The sequence below is a fragment of the Vigna angularis genome, chromosome 3, assembly GCF_016808095.1.
Source record: "Vigna angularis cultivar LongXiaoDou No.4 chromosome 3, ASM1680809v1, whole genome shotgun sequence".
NCBI classification, from domain to species: domain Eukaryota; kingdom Viridiplantae; phylum Streptophyta; class Magnoliopsida; order Fabales; family Fabaceae; genus Vigna; species Vigna angularis.
This window is the reverse complement of record NC_068972.1, coordinates 35,332,265-35,347,619: the sequence shown is the minus strand read 5'-3', so window position 1 is coordinate 35,347,619 and position 15,355 is coordinate 35,332,265. Positions and strand designations below refer to the sequence as shown.

Here is a 15,355-nt window from a genome sequence, read left to right as displayed (position 1 = left end):
ATTTTGATATCTTCCTTGATCACATTCCTCTGAAATGTGACAACACTAGTGCAATAAACCTATTAGAATTTAGGAGTTATAGATATGTCTTAATCTTAAGATTCATGATTTTCTTTTGAAGTTTTTCGTATTCCCAACGTATTTAATCCATTATTATAGGAATATAATCGATTATTTCGAGCTTGTAGAAAAGGTTTCCATTGGCCCATAATCGATTATTACGAGTCATAATCGATTATCCTAACTTGCACTGAAATCTGGGTAGTCATGAACAGACAATCGATTATCATGCAATTTATGGAAATTAACTTATGAACAGATAATTGATTATCACGTACAATAATCGATTATCACGCGTGCAGAGCCCAAAATAGAGTCGTTACAACGACTATAAACGGCTATGAACGGTCATAAACGACTAGTTTTTCAATCTTTCCTATAAATAACCGCTCATAATCGATTAATAGCTACTTTTTTGCCTCCAAAACTCTGTCCAATTCATTCTTGCATCAACATTCCCTCTTCCTCTCATCACTATTCACATATCCAAATTCTCTCATCTTGCCATGGTTGAATCAAGAAGACCTCGCAGAAGGGCAGCGAGAGCTTCTTCATCCAGACCCCGTGCTCCTCGCCCTACAACCATTGAAGGATGGATCTCTGATCAAGAAGAGCATGCATAATATATTCACTTCATGCAAGAGCGTCAGATTCTGGCTGTAAAATTCATCCGTTTAGATTTCTACTGATTCTATGGCTTCCAATTCCCTGATCTATTTAGGGCTCAAGGTCTCACTCATCTTATAGAACAAAAGGGGTGTATATACCCTGATCTCATAAGAGTGTTCTACTTCAACCTGAGGTACCGCGAGGGAATCATCACAACCAAGGTAAAAGGGGTTCCCATTATTTTGGATGATGACATTTGGACAAATGTTGCACAGCTCACCATTTGGGATGATGCTGTGAAAGTTCATCTTGGGGTGCCAGATTTCAACCGCCTCCTTGCCTTATAATCCTTTCTCCTTCATCCTGAACAACAAAAAAATCGTCGTCAATTACTGGTGGGCGGCTTCAAAGTTGAAGAACGGTTAATTCATTATCTGATAGTGTGGCTTTTGTGCCCCCGTGCCACAAATCATGCTCAATGTTCTAAGCAGGATCTTCTTCTTCTGTATGGGATTTTAAATCACATACATATTGATTGGCCTGCACTCATCTCAAACATTATGCTGAAGGCTAAAAAGTATCATGCCTATCATCTTCCTTATGCACTCCTCATTTCTAAAATTCTTGAATACAAAGGAGTAACTGTGGAAGGAGAGCTTACTCAATCCATCCGAGTAATTGGCACTGAAATTGAGGAGACAATGTTTCGCCAAATGGGTTTTGTTGCTCGTGGGCGTGTGATCATTCACAAGGATGACGATCACCAAGATAATGAAGATGATGATATGGACGCTCACATGGCTGAACCAGTCCGAGCTGCTGCTCCTTCTGACGCTGGTCCTTCCCAAATGCCTTCATCTTCCACCCTAGCCATGGAAGAACATTTTGCCAGGTTGTCCAAACAACCAGAGGACATGAGTCTTGCTCAACAAGCCCATTTTGATCAAATCTTTGAGTGGCAGCAAACTCATGAAGAATATGTGATTGACTAATTTAACGACTTTGACACCCGTCTTGGGAACATTGAAAATCATCTCAATCTTCATCCTCCATAAAAACCAACTAGTCCAGAATTTTAGACTTTAGGCCTTGTGTTTGTTTGTTTTCTTGTTTGTTTTGTTTCAAATTAGAAAGATGCTTCTAAATATCTATGTATTTTCTTATGCTAAGAATGACATTTTCTCTACCACTAAATAAAATGTTCTCTTGTTCAAATATTGTGCATACATTATTTTAAAGAGGGGAGCACCTTTTGAGGAGGAGATGATTATTCTTTTTGCTTCTAATAAAAAAGGGGAAGAAGAACAAATTCATAGTGCAGTTACTGCTAACTTGTTTCTTTGTGAGTTTGAATTTTTTTTTTGCAGAAAGTTGTTTTTAAACAAATGATTTTTTATCATCATCAAAAGGAGGGAGATTGTTACCAATAAGGTGCATTGGTATTTTTAAGAATGAAGTTTTAATTTATTTTAAAACACTTTTGTAGACTGAAAATGTATTAGGAATAACCTTGAACATGTAAACACATAGAAATTTCCTGTCTTTAGGATATCTAATCGATTATTTAATAATCGATTATCACGAGCCTTTTTGGAAAACCATTGCTCTCGCGGATAATCGATTATTGCTTGAATAATCGATTATTCTGGTTTGGATGAGAATTGCCCAAGTCTCGCAGATAATCGATTATTTCTCAAGATAATCGATTATCACTCTTTTGAAAACCCTGTAAAGGACTTGAATAATTGATTATCACTGGCAGTTGTATTGTGTCTTTTTAACTTTAGATCTGTGGGCTATATATAGTTGTCTAAAACCCTTAGAGGAACAATCTATGTCATTTTGAGAATACAGTTTGGCTGAGGAAGTTCTCAAAGTGATAGTGTGCTCTTGTCAAGTCTTGGGAAAAGGAGAAGCTCGCGCTTTGTGTGTCAAAGGTCGGTGCAGTTCTCTTCAAGTTGGCTGAGTTGTCTCTTCTGGTTTGTTTGTCGAAAGAAGGTTCTTCCGTTCGTTTTTCGAACAATAGGTGTTCTCGTTTCTTAATCTTTACTTCATATCTTGTAATTTATACAAACATTATTTTAGTGAAAAAGGTTAATCATTATTCATAGTGATTAACGACTGTACGTAGAATCTTTTGATTCGAACCAGGATAAATTTTCTGTGTTGATTTTCTTGATCCCTACACTCTTTACATTTTTTGCACATTAACTGTTTGATAAAACGTTTAAGAGAAAATTAAAGGAACCATTTTTTAAATTGACCGAACAAGCTCTTTGTTTTTAACAATCCGTATCGTATTCTGAGTTTTATTATTTCCGCTGCGCAATATCGGTATCGATTGTTCCAACAAATCTGGCATAGCCGGTTAGACATCTTCTTATCCTTCCAGAAAGATGCGAGAGAAAAAGAGAAACAATAAACGTTATGGAGAACCAAAAAGTTGAATCTGGCATAGCTGGTTAAACATCTTCTTATCCTTCCGAAAAGATGTAGGAGAAAAAGGTTACACCAACACATAGACATACACAATAATTCAATACATGAATAGTAATTAGATAATTAACATAAAAACCTAGGAAAGTTAGCTCCCCTTACCTCTCTATTCCACATTTAAATTCTTGATCAGAATCTCTACCCTCTTTGCAACCAGAATTTCCTCCTAACTTTCTCAAAATTTCTCACTTAAATTCTTGGAATTCTTCTTCCTTGTGCAGATTTTCCCTCTCCCCCTGCTATTTATAGGCCAAAATTTGGCACTATTTAATAATTTTTTAATATTATTTATTATTTTAATATTATTTTATTAAAAATAATATTTTAACACACTACTTGCAAAACCACTTGCTTTTACTTTCTCGAGTGCTTATCCATTAGTGACTATTCAAATTTTTTTTTTCTATTCACTTTTTTTTTCAAAACCCTTCTATAAATTATAGAAATACGTTCTGAAAATTTTGAACCTATCCTTTAAATTATCTATCAAAAAAATATTTAATTTAACTTACCATAATTTTTCTATTATATTTTGTACCTACAAAAATTTACTAATAATAATAATACTAATGGAAAATTCATACTATTTATTAAGGTGAATATTTTCATGGGCTTTACATTCTCCCCAACAACAAAACTTTCGTCCTTGAAAATGCGACATTTCAAGAAAAGAGATGGGGTATGATTCTTTCACACCATCTTCTAGTTCCCATGTAGAGTTACATGTTTTCCTATCCCAAACCACTTTGACTAAGTTGATAGTTTTTCCTCTAAGTTGCTTTGTGTGACGATCTTCTATACTAACTAGTTGTACTTCTACTGAGAGATCCTCTCTGATGTGAATTTCCTCTACTTCTAGAATGTGAGAAGGATCAGGTACATACTTCCTTAGTTGAGAAACGTGAAAAAATGAATGGAGATTGACCAACTGAGGGGGCAAAGCAATCTAGTAAGCGACTGACCCAATTCTTCTCAAAATTTGATATGGACCAATGAACTTAGGAGAAAGTTTCTTCGAATAAAGAGCCCTTCCTACGCTAGTGGTTGAAGTCACCCGCAAGAAGACATGATCTCTGGCTGCAAACTCCAGCGGTCTTCTCCTTTGATCAGCATATGACTTTTGTCTACTCTACGAAGCCTTCATTCTTTCTCGTATCAAATTTACTTTGTTTGTGGTTTGTTATAGTAATTCAGGTCCTACCAAAGCCCTTTCATCGTCCTGGTACCAGCATAAAGGAGTTCGACATCGTCTTCCTTATAGAGCCTCCTCGTAAGGTGTCATTCCAATACTAGCATGAAAGTTGTTGTTGTAGGTGAATTACACTAGAGGAAGTATTTCATCCCAACTACCCAGATGATCCAATACACATGTTCTCAGTAGGTCTTCTAACGATTGGATGGTTCTTTGAGGTTGTCTTCTAACGCGGAACTCATTCGTAATTTGCTGCCCATAGCTTCCTATAGGGTTTGCCAAAATCTAGAAGTAAATCTTGGGTCTCGATCTGACACAATACTTGAAGGGACAGTGCAATCTTACTATCTCTTTTGTCAAAATATGTGAATTTATTACACAATTAATATAGTAATTATGCGTAATCCCGCAATTATGTGTAATCCCTAAAATTAAGGGATTAAGGTTAGTAATTATTGGGCAGATTTCCTTTTATTAAGATTAGGTATTATTGGGTGGATATCTCATGATTTAGAGTCTTTATTTCAGGAGATTTTTTACCTTAATTAGACAATGGTTTGTTTCTTTTTAAACACCTATGTATTGTTTCAAAAGTGTGAATGAGAGAATTATTAATTCCAGCATCCTACTTCTGTTTTCGACATGGTATCAGAGCTCTAGGTTTTTCCTGGAGCCCTAGTCTTTGTTTTTTTGGTCTCACGACCTTCATTGTCATTCCTCAATTATTGCTGGCCTTCATTCCCATTCTTGTCCAAAAAAAAGGGCAGCCTTAATTGCTGTTGTTATTCTTTCTGTTGTGTTAACCTAACCTTCAATTACAATGTCTGGCGCTACATCAAGTAGAGAAGTCTCTAGTTCTTCACACAAAAATGGAGAACTCCAAGGTCTCCAAGCGTCATACAAGCTGGATGGAAAAAAATTTCTCTAATGGTCCTAGTTTGTTAGAACCTATCTCAAAGGAAAAGGATGTCTGGTTCATCTCCTTGAAAATGGTCCAAGCATGGAGGATCCAGCATTCCCAACATGGGATTAAAAGGATTCCATGATTATATCTTGGTTGTGGGACTATAGGGAAGTTATCATCAACGACACTTGTATGTTTCTTAATACAGTTAAAGATATTTGGGACTCCATAAACCGCACATATTCTAAAGCCAATGTTGTTGCCCAAGTATATGAAATCAAAATAAAAACTACAGCCACAAAACAGGAAAGCATAGGAATCATAGAATATGCGCCACTATTTTAGAATCTATGGCAGGAACTTGATCACTACAGAGTTTTTGAAATGAAATGTGTTGAGGATGCAATCCTCTTGAAGAATTTCATAGAGAAGGATCGTGTGTATGATTTTCTTGCAAGACTAAATCCTGAATTTGATCAGGTTTGAGTGCAAATTCTAAGGAGAAAGGATACTCCTTCACTAGAAGAAACCATCTCTATTGTTCGTCCAGAAGAGAGTCGGAGGAGTGTAATGCTTGAGTCTCAACCAATAGATGGGTCTGCTCTACTTACCAAACCTGAACCGGTGCAGAAAGGAAAAGAGCAAAATACTATTCTCTATGGAAAGGAAACAAAGATAATTTATGGTGCACCTATTATCAGAAACCGAGACACGCAAGGGAGAAATGTTGGAAATTGCATGGCAAACCTCCAAGAAATGAGTGGGTGAGTCGTGGAGGACAACAAAAGTCCCAAGTGCACGACATAAATAGAGATTAAAGAATCTCCAGTAGTAGACAGTTTCAATATGGAAGAAGTAAATAAATTGAAGAAGCTATTGGGGAATATGGAGGAACCCTCTAGATCATGTTTTCTTGTTTTCTCAAATAAAACTTCTTGTATGATTACCTCATATAATGTGAACTCTTGGATTGTGAATTCGGGAACTACAAATCATATGATACATTTATTCCACTTATTTCATTCTTATACACCCTCACCAAGTAATAGAAAAATTATTGTTGTTAATGGGTCAATAACTACTATTGTAGGATATGGTAATATCCAAGTAAACCCAAACCTTATACTTAAAAATGTTCTCCATGTTCCCAAACTCTTAGTCAGTCTTTTCTCCATAAAGAAACTAACCTCTGATCTCAATTGCTCTGCAATGTTTTCCCCATCTCTATGTGTTTTTCAGGAACAAGACTCGGGGAGGAGGATTGGACTTGCTAAAGAAAAAGATGGTCTTTACTACTTGGAAGTATCTCAAGAATCCCAAACCAACCAAGCAAAATCCCTTCATAGTATAACAAATAAGGATGAACTATGGCTGTATCACTATCGTCTAGGACATCCATTATTTAAGGTGCTATAATTTATGTTTCCTCATTTGTATGAAAACTTAGATATCTCAAAACTTCATTGTGAAACTTGTGAGTTAGCCAAGCACACTCATGCATCTTTTCCCAACAGAAATAATAGAAGCTCTTAACCTTTTCAATTGATTCATAATGAATGATATATGGGGACTGTCTATGGTACCAAATATTTCTGGGGCCCACTGGTTTGTAACATTTGTTGGAACAATCGGTACCGATATCACGTAGCGGAAATAAGAATATTCAGAGTACGATACGGATTGTTAAAAGCAAAGAGCTTGTTCGGTCAAATTTTAAAAAACATGGTTCCTTTAATTTTCTCTTAAACGTTTTATCAAACAATTGATGTGCAGAAAATGTAAAGAGTGTAGGGAGTAAAAAAAAGTCACACAGGATTTTTATCCTGGTTCGAATCAAAAGATTCTACGTCCAGTTGTTAATCACTATAAAGAGTGATTAACGATTTCACTAAATACAGTTTTACATATTACAAAATAGTGAATGAAATAAGAATGATAAAACCTTCCTTCGAGGAACGAACTGGAAGGAAACTTCCTTCGACAAACGAACCGGAACCAAGCAGCAAACACTTTCCTTCGATAGACAAACCGAAACAGTGCAGCAGAAAATCGTCCTTCAACTAACGAACCGGAAGAAAACAGCTCTGACCTTTGACACACAAATCACGAGCTTCTCCTATTCACAAGACTTGACAAGAGCAATGAACTAACACTTGAGAACTTCCTTAGATCACACTGTATTCTCAAATGATTTAGATGAACCCTCTAAGGGTTTTAGACAACTCTATATAGCCTATAGGTCTGAATTTAAAAAGACACAATAAAACTGCTAGTGATAATCGATTATTGTAAGTAATAATCGATTATTCTGAGGAATAATCGATTATTTGCGAGACTTGGGCAATTCACATCCAGACCACGATAAGCGATTATTTCAAGCAATAATCGATTATCTGCGAGAGTAGTGGTTTTTCAACAAGGCTAGTGATAATCGATTATTACATCACATAATCGATTATATGCGCAGATATCCTAAAGACAAGAAATTTCTAAGTGTTTACATATTCAAGGTTATTCCTAATACATTTCTAGTCTACAAAAGTGCTTTTAAATAAATTACAACTTCATTCTTCGAGTTCTTCTCTTGCAGCATCATCAAAATCATTATCTTTGAAAATACTAATGCACCTCATTAGTAACAACATTTATTGATGATTGCACTAGGGTTACTTGACTCTATTTGCTTAAACAAAAATCTGATGTCAGCACTATCATTCCCATATTTCACTCAATGATTAGAACTCAATTTGGAGTTAATATTAAAAGGTTTAGGACCGATATGCTAGAGATTATTTCAACCAAACCATGTCCTCTTATTTCCAAAGAAAAGAATATTGTTGACTGTAAGTGGATATTCATAGTAAAATATAATGTTAATAGGTCACTTGAACGATACAAAGCAAGATTGGTGGTCAAGTCAAGCATATGGAATAGACTATGAAGAGACATTTGCACCAGTTGCTAAAGTGAATACTCTAAGGATTCTTCTATCCTTAGTTGCTCATTTTGATTGGAAACTACTATAGTATGATGTTAAAAATGCTTTTCTTCATGGAGATCTAGAGGAAGAAAAGGGGTTGAAGGAGATAGACAAAATAAGGTGTGCATACTTAAGAAGGCACTATATGGACTAAAACAATCTCCCAGAGCATGGTTTAGGAGGTTCTCAAAAGTTATGAAGGAATTTGGCTACAAACAAAGCTAAGGAGACCACAAATTGTTCATAAAACATTTAGAAAAGGGGAAGGTAACAATTCTTTTGGTGTTTGTGGATGATATTATAGTAACTAGGAATGATGAAAAAGAAAAGGCAAAATTGAAACAAAGACTTGTCCAAGAATTTGATCTCAAAGAGCTTGGAAAAATGAAATAATTTTTAGGAATTGAAGTAGCATACTCGACCCAAGGAATCTTTATATCCCAACAAAAATACATAACCAATTTGTTGGCTGAGACAAAGACTATTGGATGCAGGTCCGCAACCACTCTAATGGAACCCAATCACAAATTGAGTAAATCTGGAGATGAACCAGAAGTAGAAAAAAGGATGTACTAGAGGTTGGTTGGAAAATTAATATATTTGGCGCATACCCGACCAAATATTGCTCATTCGGTAAGTGTAATAAGTCAGTTTATGCATGAACCAAAGGAGTCTCACCTTCAAGCTGCCTACAGGATTCTACATTACTAAAAAGGCACTCCCGGAAAGGGAATCCTATTCAAGAAGAATGAAAGATTGAACCTTGAAGCCTACATCGACGCAGACTATGTAGGATCTCTAATCGATAGAGGATCGACTACTGGATATTGTACTTTCCTGGGTGGAAATTTAGTAACATGGAGAAGTAAAAAACAAAATGTAGTGTCTAGATCATCAACCGAATGAGAGTTCAGAGAACTTGCTCAAGGAATATGTGAATTATTATGGATAAAAATTATTCTAGATGATTTGAAAGTTGATTTGAAGGGTTCCATGAAACTGTATTGTGATAATAAATCAGCAATAGAAATGCACATAATCCAATTCAACATGACCGGACAAAACACGTAGAAATAGATAGACACTTCCTCAAAGAAAAAGTAGACAAAGGTTTAATATGCATGGCATATGTCCCATCCAGGCAACAAGTAGTTGATGTGTTAACAAAAGGTCTCAAGAGCCTTATCTTCCGAGATCTTATAAGCAAGCTGGGAATGACCAATATTTATTCCTCAGCTTGAGGGCAATGTCGGAATACGTGAATTTATTACACAATTAATATAGCAATTATGTGTAATCCGCAATTATGTGTGATCCCTAAAATTAAGGGATTAGGATTAGTAATTATTGAGCAGATTTCCTTTTATTAAGATTAGGTATTATTGGGTAGATATCTCCTGATTTAGAGACTTTATTTCAGGAGATTTTTTACCTTAATTAGACAATGATTTGTTTCTTTTTAAACACCTATGTATTGTTTCAAAAGTATGAATGAGAGAATTATTAATTCCAGCATCCTACTTCTGTTTTCGACATCTTTTATGTACAATTGTGCCAACTTATCCATCGATATTCTCAGATTTATTGCTAGGAAATGAGCACTCTTAGTCAACCGATCAATGATGACCCACATAGCATCGTTACCTCTCACTGTTTGTTGTAAATGAGTAACAAAATCCATAACAATGTTGTCCCATTTCCATTTTGGTATTGTCTAATTGTTGTAGCATTCCTCCAGGTGTAAATGATGTTCCACTTTTGCCTTCTGACAAGTTAAACAAGCCGCTACAAACTGTACTACTTCCTTCTTCATTTCATGCCACCAAAAGGACTCTTTAAGATCTTGATACATTTTAGTCATATCGGGATGTATGCTAACACGACTCATGTGTCATTTTTCAAGGATTAGTCCCTTTATCTCTACATTGTCTGGTACACATACTCTACTTCTAAGTCTTAATACACTATCAGATCCTAGCCTAAATTCTTTAGCCTGTTCTGTTCTAATCATTTCTGTTATCCTTTTCAGGCTAAGGTACAACAATTGCTTCTCTTTAATTAAATTGAGAAAGTCACTAGATATAGTCAAACTACTACATCTAATGAAATCTACTCCATACTCCACTTGTAGCTGCAGATCTTTAAATTTCTCCTCCAATTATAATTCTTTGATCATCATGTGTGAAACATGTACTGTATTCCTACACAAAGCATCAACTACCACATTTGCCTTCCCCGGATGATACTAGAGTTTAATTTTTCAAAAATTCCATCCACCATCTTTGCCTCATATTCAACTCCTTTTGGTCAAATAAGTACTTCAAGCTTTTGTGATCGCTGAATACTTGAAATTGAGCACCATAAAGGTAGTGCCGCCAAATCTTCAAGGAAAACACCATTGCTGCCAGTTCTAGATCATGAGTAGGATAGTTCTTCTCACGAACCTTTAATTGTCTTGAATCGTATGTCACCGCCTTTCTTTCTTGCATACTCAGAGTATTAGTTGTCTGGGAAGCAGTACACTGGTGGAACAACATGAAGCTAGTATTAGAGGAAAGTGGTGAGATTATTAATTGGGAATTTTTTAAGAATAAATTTTATGCTGAGTACTTTCCGGACAGCGGAATGGAGCCCCAAGAATGGGAGCTCTAATATCAAGTTGAAAATAGGACTGATTTTATTATTCAATCGTGAAAATACATTCTCATATCCTCTATTTGTAATAATCTAATTCTCCTAAAAAGGGAAATAGGGAAACTAGGAAAACAAAAATAAAATAGAAAATTATATATCTTTTTTTTCTAATTAGGAAGATTCTAAAGATATCTTCTCTAATTACAACAGTAGTCATCCACAATAACAAGAGCATAATAATTACCACCAAAATTTTTGATCCTAGAAGGACCAGATAAGTCCATGTGCAACAAATCTAAAGGTTTGGAAGTAGAAATCATATTTTTATATGATAAATAAGATTTGATTTGCTTTCCTTTTTGACAAGCTACACATAGTTTATCTTTTTCAAATTTCAACTTTGACAACCAATCTTTAGAAATCAATTTATTTAATTGTTGCATATGAATGTGTGCAGCCGTTTTTTGCTATAACCAAGGGTTCTCGTCCTTTGCAATTAAACATGTTATTCTATGGCTAAATGCACTCTCAAAGTTAATCAAATAATAAATGTTGTTATGCTTAATTCCTTTTAATGCAATTTCAAATGAATCTTTATGCTTAGGAGTTTGTGCTTTAACCCTTTCTACATATAAAACATCCATGATAGTCAAAGTGTTTCCTCCTCTAATATCTTCAGTCCCAATAATTTTTCTTTTGTTGTTATCCCCATAAGTTGCTTCTTTTTCTAAAGATTTATTAACCTTATCTTGTCACCCGTCATATAGGCTTTTTGGGTTTTGATAATTCGTACAAAACAAGTGAGTAAGAATTTAGGTCCCCAATCTTCTTATGGGTTCTTAGGGTTGGTAAAATAAAAAGGTTAAATCATTCCGATAGTTTTTATTTTTGGTGATTTTTTTCAATTAAGTCTCTCACTTTTTTTTTATCTAAATTGAGTCTCTATTTTTTAAAAATTGAAACAATTAAGTCATTATCGTTGGTTTCATAGTAACACGTTAAAGATGGTGTCATGTGTTTATACAATAAGAAGACTAAAGGTAAAGGGCTTTATCCTAAACTACTTTGACAAAGAAGTAGGATCAGAAGTTATCTAGCACTCAACTTCCTAGCTTAAACTTAAACTTAATGATTACTTAGATTTATAAGCTATTTCAACAAAACCTAAAAAAAAAATAAAGAAACGAAATTAAATCAATTGAATAAATTTGATTTATATATATATATATATATATATATATATATATATATAAATTGTGCCTCGAGGCAGCAGTCTTCGGTGCGGCCGCGGTTGTGGGAAGTCGACTCGACAGTATGCAATTTCTTTGACCTTATACTTCTCCTTTTTTTCCTCCTTTGCCTACTCATTACCCATATGCTTTGCAAAAGTAGAACAAAAAGATACCAAAAGTTTTTTTTCCTTTTCTTGTGATTGTTTTTGCATTTGTATCCATTGATAAGCTTGAGTTCTACTTCACTTTTGTCATGCCCATCTAGAAAAATTGGAAAAGAAATGTTTTTTCTGTAATGGGTCTCTCTGATTTTCTCACTGTTTAGTGATTTTATTCCAGAAAAATCAAACGGGATTTGGGAAATGGCTGCTGCAAGAGGATTGGTCCTGTCACGTCCTGTTACTTTTGTGACTGGAAATGCCAAAAAGCTTGAAGAAGTTCGTGCCATCTTGGGGAATTCCATTCCTTTCCAGTCGTTCAAAATTGATTGTAATAATAATAATCATTCTTCCCCTTTTCCTTTTAAATTACTTTTTCATCTTGAGTTGTTTATTCTTTCCCTCTATTTTGTGTTCAGTTGCCTTTCTTGCTGATAATTCTTCTTAGAGTTTGTTTTTCCATGCTTTTTATATCAAGTGCCCGAGTTGCAAGGAGAGCCTGAAGATATCTCTAAAGAGAAGGCTCGAATGGCTGCCCTTCAGGTACCTTGTTATAATTTTTTCTCAAATATGCTTGGCCTCGTGTGATTTTAGGTTGTCTTTCTGCTTTTTATTGTTTTTATACTTTTTTTTACGGTGTATGCTTAGGTGAATGGACCCGTGTTGGTTGAAGACACTTGTCTCTGCTTCAATGCCTTGAAGGGTCTTCCAGGTGGATATTATTTTGTGTTTTTTTTATGCAACGAAAGCTGGCATTATTATACAACCTGACTGATTTTGATTGACTGTTTTACACTTTTTCAGGACCTTACATGTAAGTTCATTTTCACCCTTAACCATTGTACTCAGTGAACTTTACCCCCTTTTGTTGTCATAATTTGTTCAAGCCCTCATATTACTTTTATTCATTTATATTGTAGCTTTTTAGCATGAAACTGATGTAGAAAAGTACAAGAAGCAGATCGTTTCTTAAAATAGGCTGAAACTATGGTAGGAAACTGTTAGGTTCCTTTGTATGGAACCTAACTCAGACAATCTCTCACACACACACAATCAAGAACTCAACAGGAAAAAGAATGATTTATGTATTGATACGAAAACAATGTACACAAAAAACACTAACTGAGGCCTAATCCCCCTCACTAGGTCCAAGACCTGTCTATACAAAAGAATATCACTACTAACTTTCTACGAGACCCCCCGGCCTTCTTATAGAGGCAACCCCTTCTAACTACCCAACATACTGTTTGGTCCTTCACCCTCCATTCCCTTAACCGTTCGGTCCACGTCCCCCTGTCTTATATCTTATCATTACACCCCTCTCCAAAACAACCTTGTCCTCAAGGTTGGAACAATGAAGCTTGAGCCCATGGCATTGTGATATGGTCTTAGCATAGGAAGGGAACCCGCTGGCTACTACCTGCAACTTTAGATCTGGAGGCTTGGGTGGTGGCAAATCCTCCTCCCATGTCTTCCATTCTTCCTGGATTCTATTAATGTTCAACATTTTGGTCACCACCTTTCCAGAATCGTAGGCCCTGAGAAAACGATCTTTAATATTTTTCAGTGCTTCAAGTAGCTCTCTCTCCTCTGCAGGTGTAACACAAACTGCAACCCCCTTTGCTCCCCTTGGTTCTCGGTGGCCACATCCGCCACCTTTACTGTTTCAATACCACTGATCGCTTGCTCTGCAACACCTTCACTATTAATTTTATTATTATTATTATTCTCTTCAATACTCACCACGTTGTGCTCACTCTCTTCTCTTTTCACCCAGTGAAAGAATGGTTTTTCCTCATGTTCTTCTTCATGGTTGTCCTCGTGCCTTTGTTCAAGTTTGGGCTTTTGAATGTGGTGCCTGAACTTACTAAGTTGCTCCTTCTTTTTGGACCCAATTTCCACGGGGGCATCAAGCGCATAGTTCCCTACTTCAGTATCGCTCTCTGGATCAGCCATGCTCCGCTCCTTACGCGCCCTCACAACACGTTCGACGGCCTCAATCAATTCGTAATCAAAATTCGGCGGCAATTTGCCTCCAGCTGCAGCGGTTCCCTTGAAGCGGTTGTAGTCAGAGAGCAACACATGCCACTTGCGGCAGCGCAAATGCCACTTGCGGCAGCACTAAGCGAGGTTGCGCTGCACGTCCAAGGCCACACAGTTCTGGGCGATGATGTTCCACTGTTGGTAGGAGAAGAGCACGACGGAGCACTCGACTTCCACCGTTGCGACTTCGTTTACCAAAATGAGCGACTCGATGATGCTCCAATCTGGAGCCGCTTGGGAGCGCATGCAACGAAACGCGTCAGCCGTACCTGAAACGTCGATGACGTCATCTTCGTAAATCTTCATTTCTTTTTGCCCTCCAAATCGCACCACCATAGCTTCCTTCAGTCCTTTCCAAGAACGATTTTTGGCTTTAGCCTTCCAGGCCCGGACCCAATACCTAACACTTCCCTCCATGCTAATGTATGCCAAGCACACTTTTTCTTCCTCTATCACCCCTGAGTCTCAAAAATTTTCTCCGCCTCAGCAATCCACTCCATAGGATGAAACCCTTCGAAAGTGGGTAATTCTACCCTTTTTACCCAATTAGGTTGGGTGTCTCCTCGGTCTTCATCCAGTTCCTCCTTCAAGATCTCTCTTCCCCTTCTCCGAATCTCGTTAACAGAATGTTGATCTTCCTCTGAACCATCTTTCTTTCCTTTCATGGCAGATTCATCACTTCTTGTTGAGTCCTTTATCTGAATCTTGATATTCTGCATCATTTCTTTTATTTCTTGGGTAGTTCTTCTCCATTATGCTAGCACTCTTTTCTGTTCGCTGGCCCACCTCTCCACAGTATTGATTCTTCCTTCCATCACGTTCACCTCTCCAAGGGATCCGGCAGCTTCTTGATCTGACACCCCCACTTTGATCCGGCAGTCCTCCCTTGATGATCCGAATGCTTCTTGATCCGGCAGGTCGGACCAATTTTTAGGTTCCTGGGTATGGAACCTAACTCAGACAATCTCTCTCACACACACAATCAAGAACTCAACAGGAAAAAAGAATAATTTCTGTATTGATATGAAAACAATGTACACAGAAAAC

The 15,355-nt window shown here is 36.5% G+C and overlaps 1 protein-coding gene across 2 annotated transcripts in view; it reads left to right on the top strand.

The window, feature by feature from the left end:
- Positions 1–15,355, top strand: part of LOC108326223 (inosine triphosphate pyrophosphatase) — a 28,348-nt gene that overhangs the window by 8,431 nt on the left and 4,562 nt on the right. The window contains exons 1-5 of one of the 2 annotated variants that reach the window (XM_017559594.2): positions 12,141–12,187; positions 12,447–12,596; positions 12,744–12,808; positions 12,914–12,977; positions 13,070–13,079. In XM_017559594.2, the coding sequence (XP_017415083.1) occupies positions 12,470–12,596; positions 12,744–12,808; positions 12,914–12,977; positions 13,070–13,079 (266 nt within the window). In that variant the 5' untranslated portion in view covers positions 12,141–12,187; positions 12,447–12,469. Of the gene's footprint in view, positions 1–12,140; positions 12,188–12,446; positions 12,597–12,743; positions 12,809–12,913; positions 12,978–13,069; positions 13,080–15,355 lie in introns of those variants that run through there. The other variant, XM_017559595.2, reaches the window with a different exon arrangement.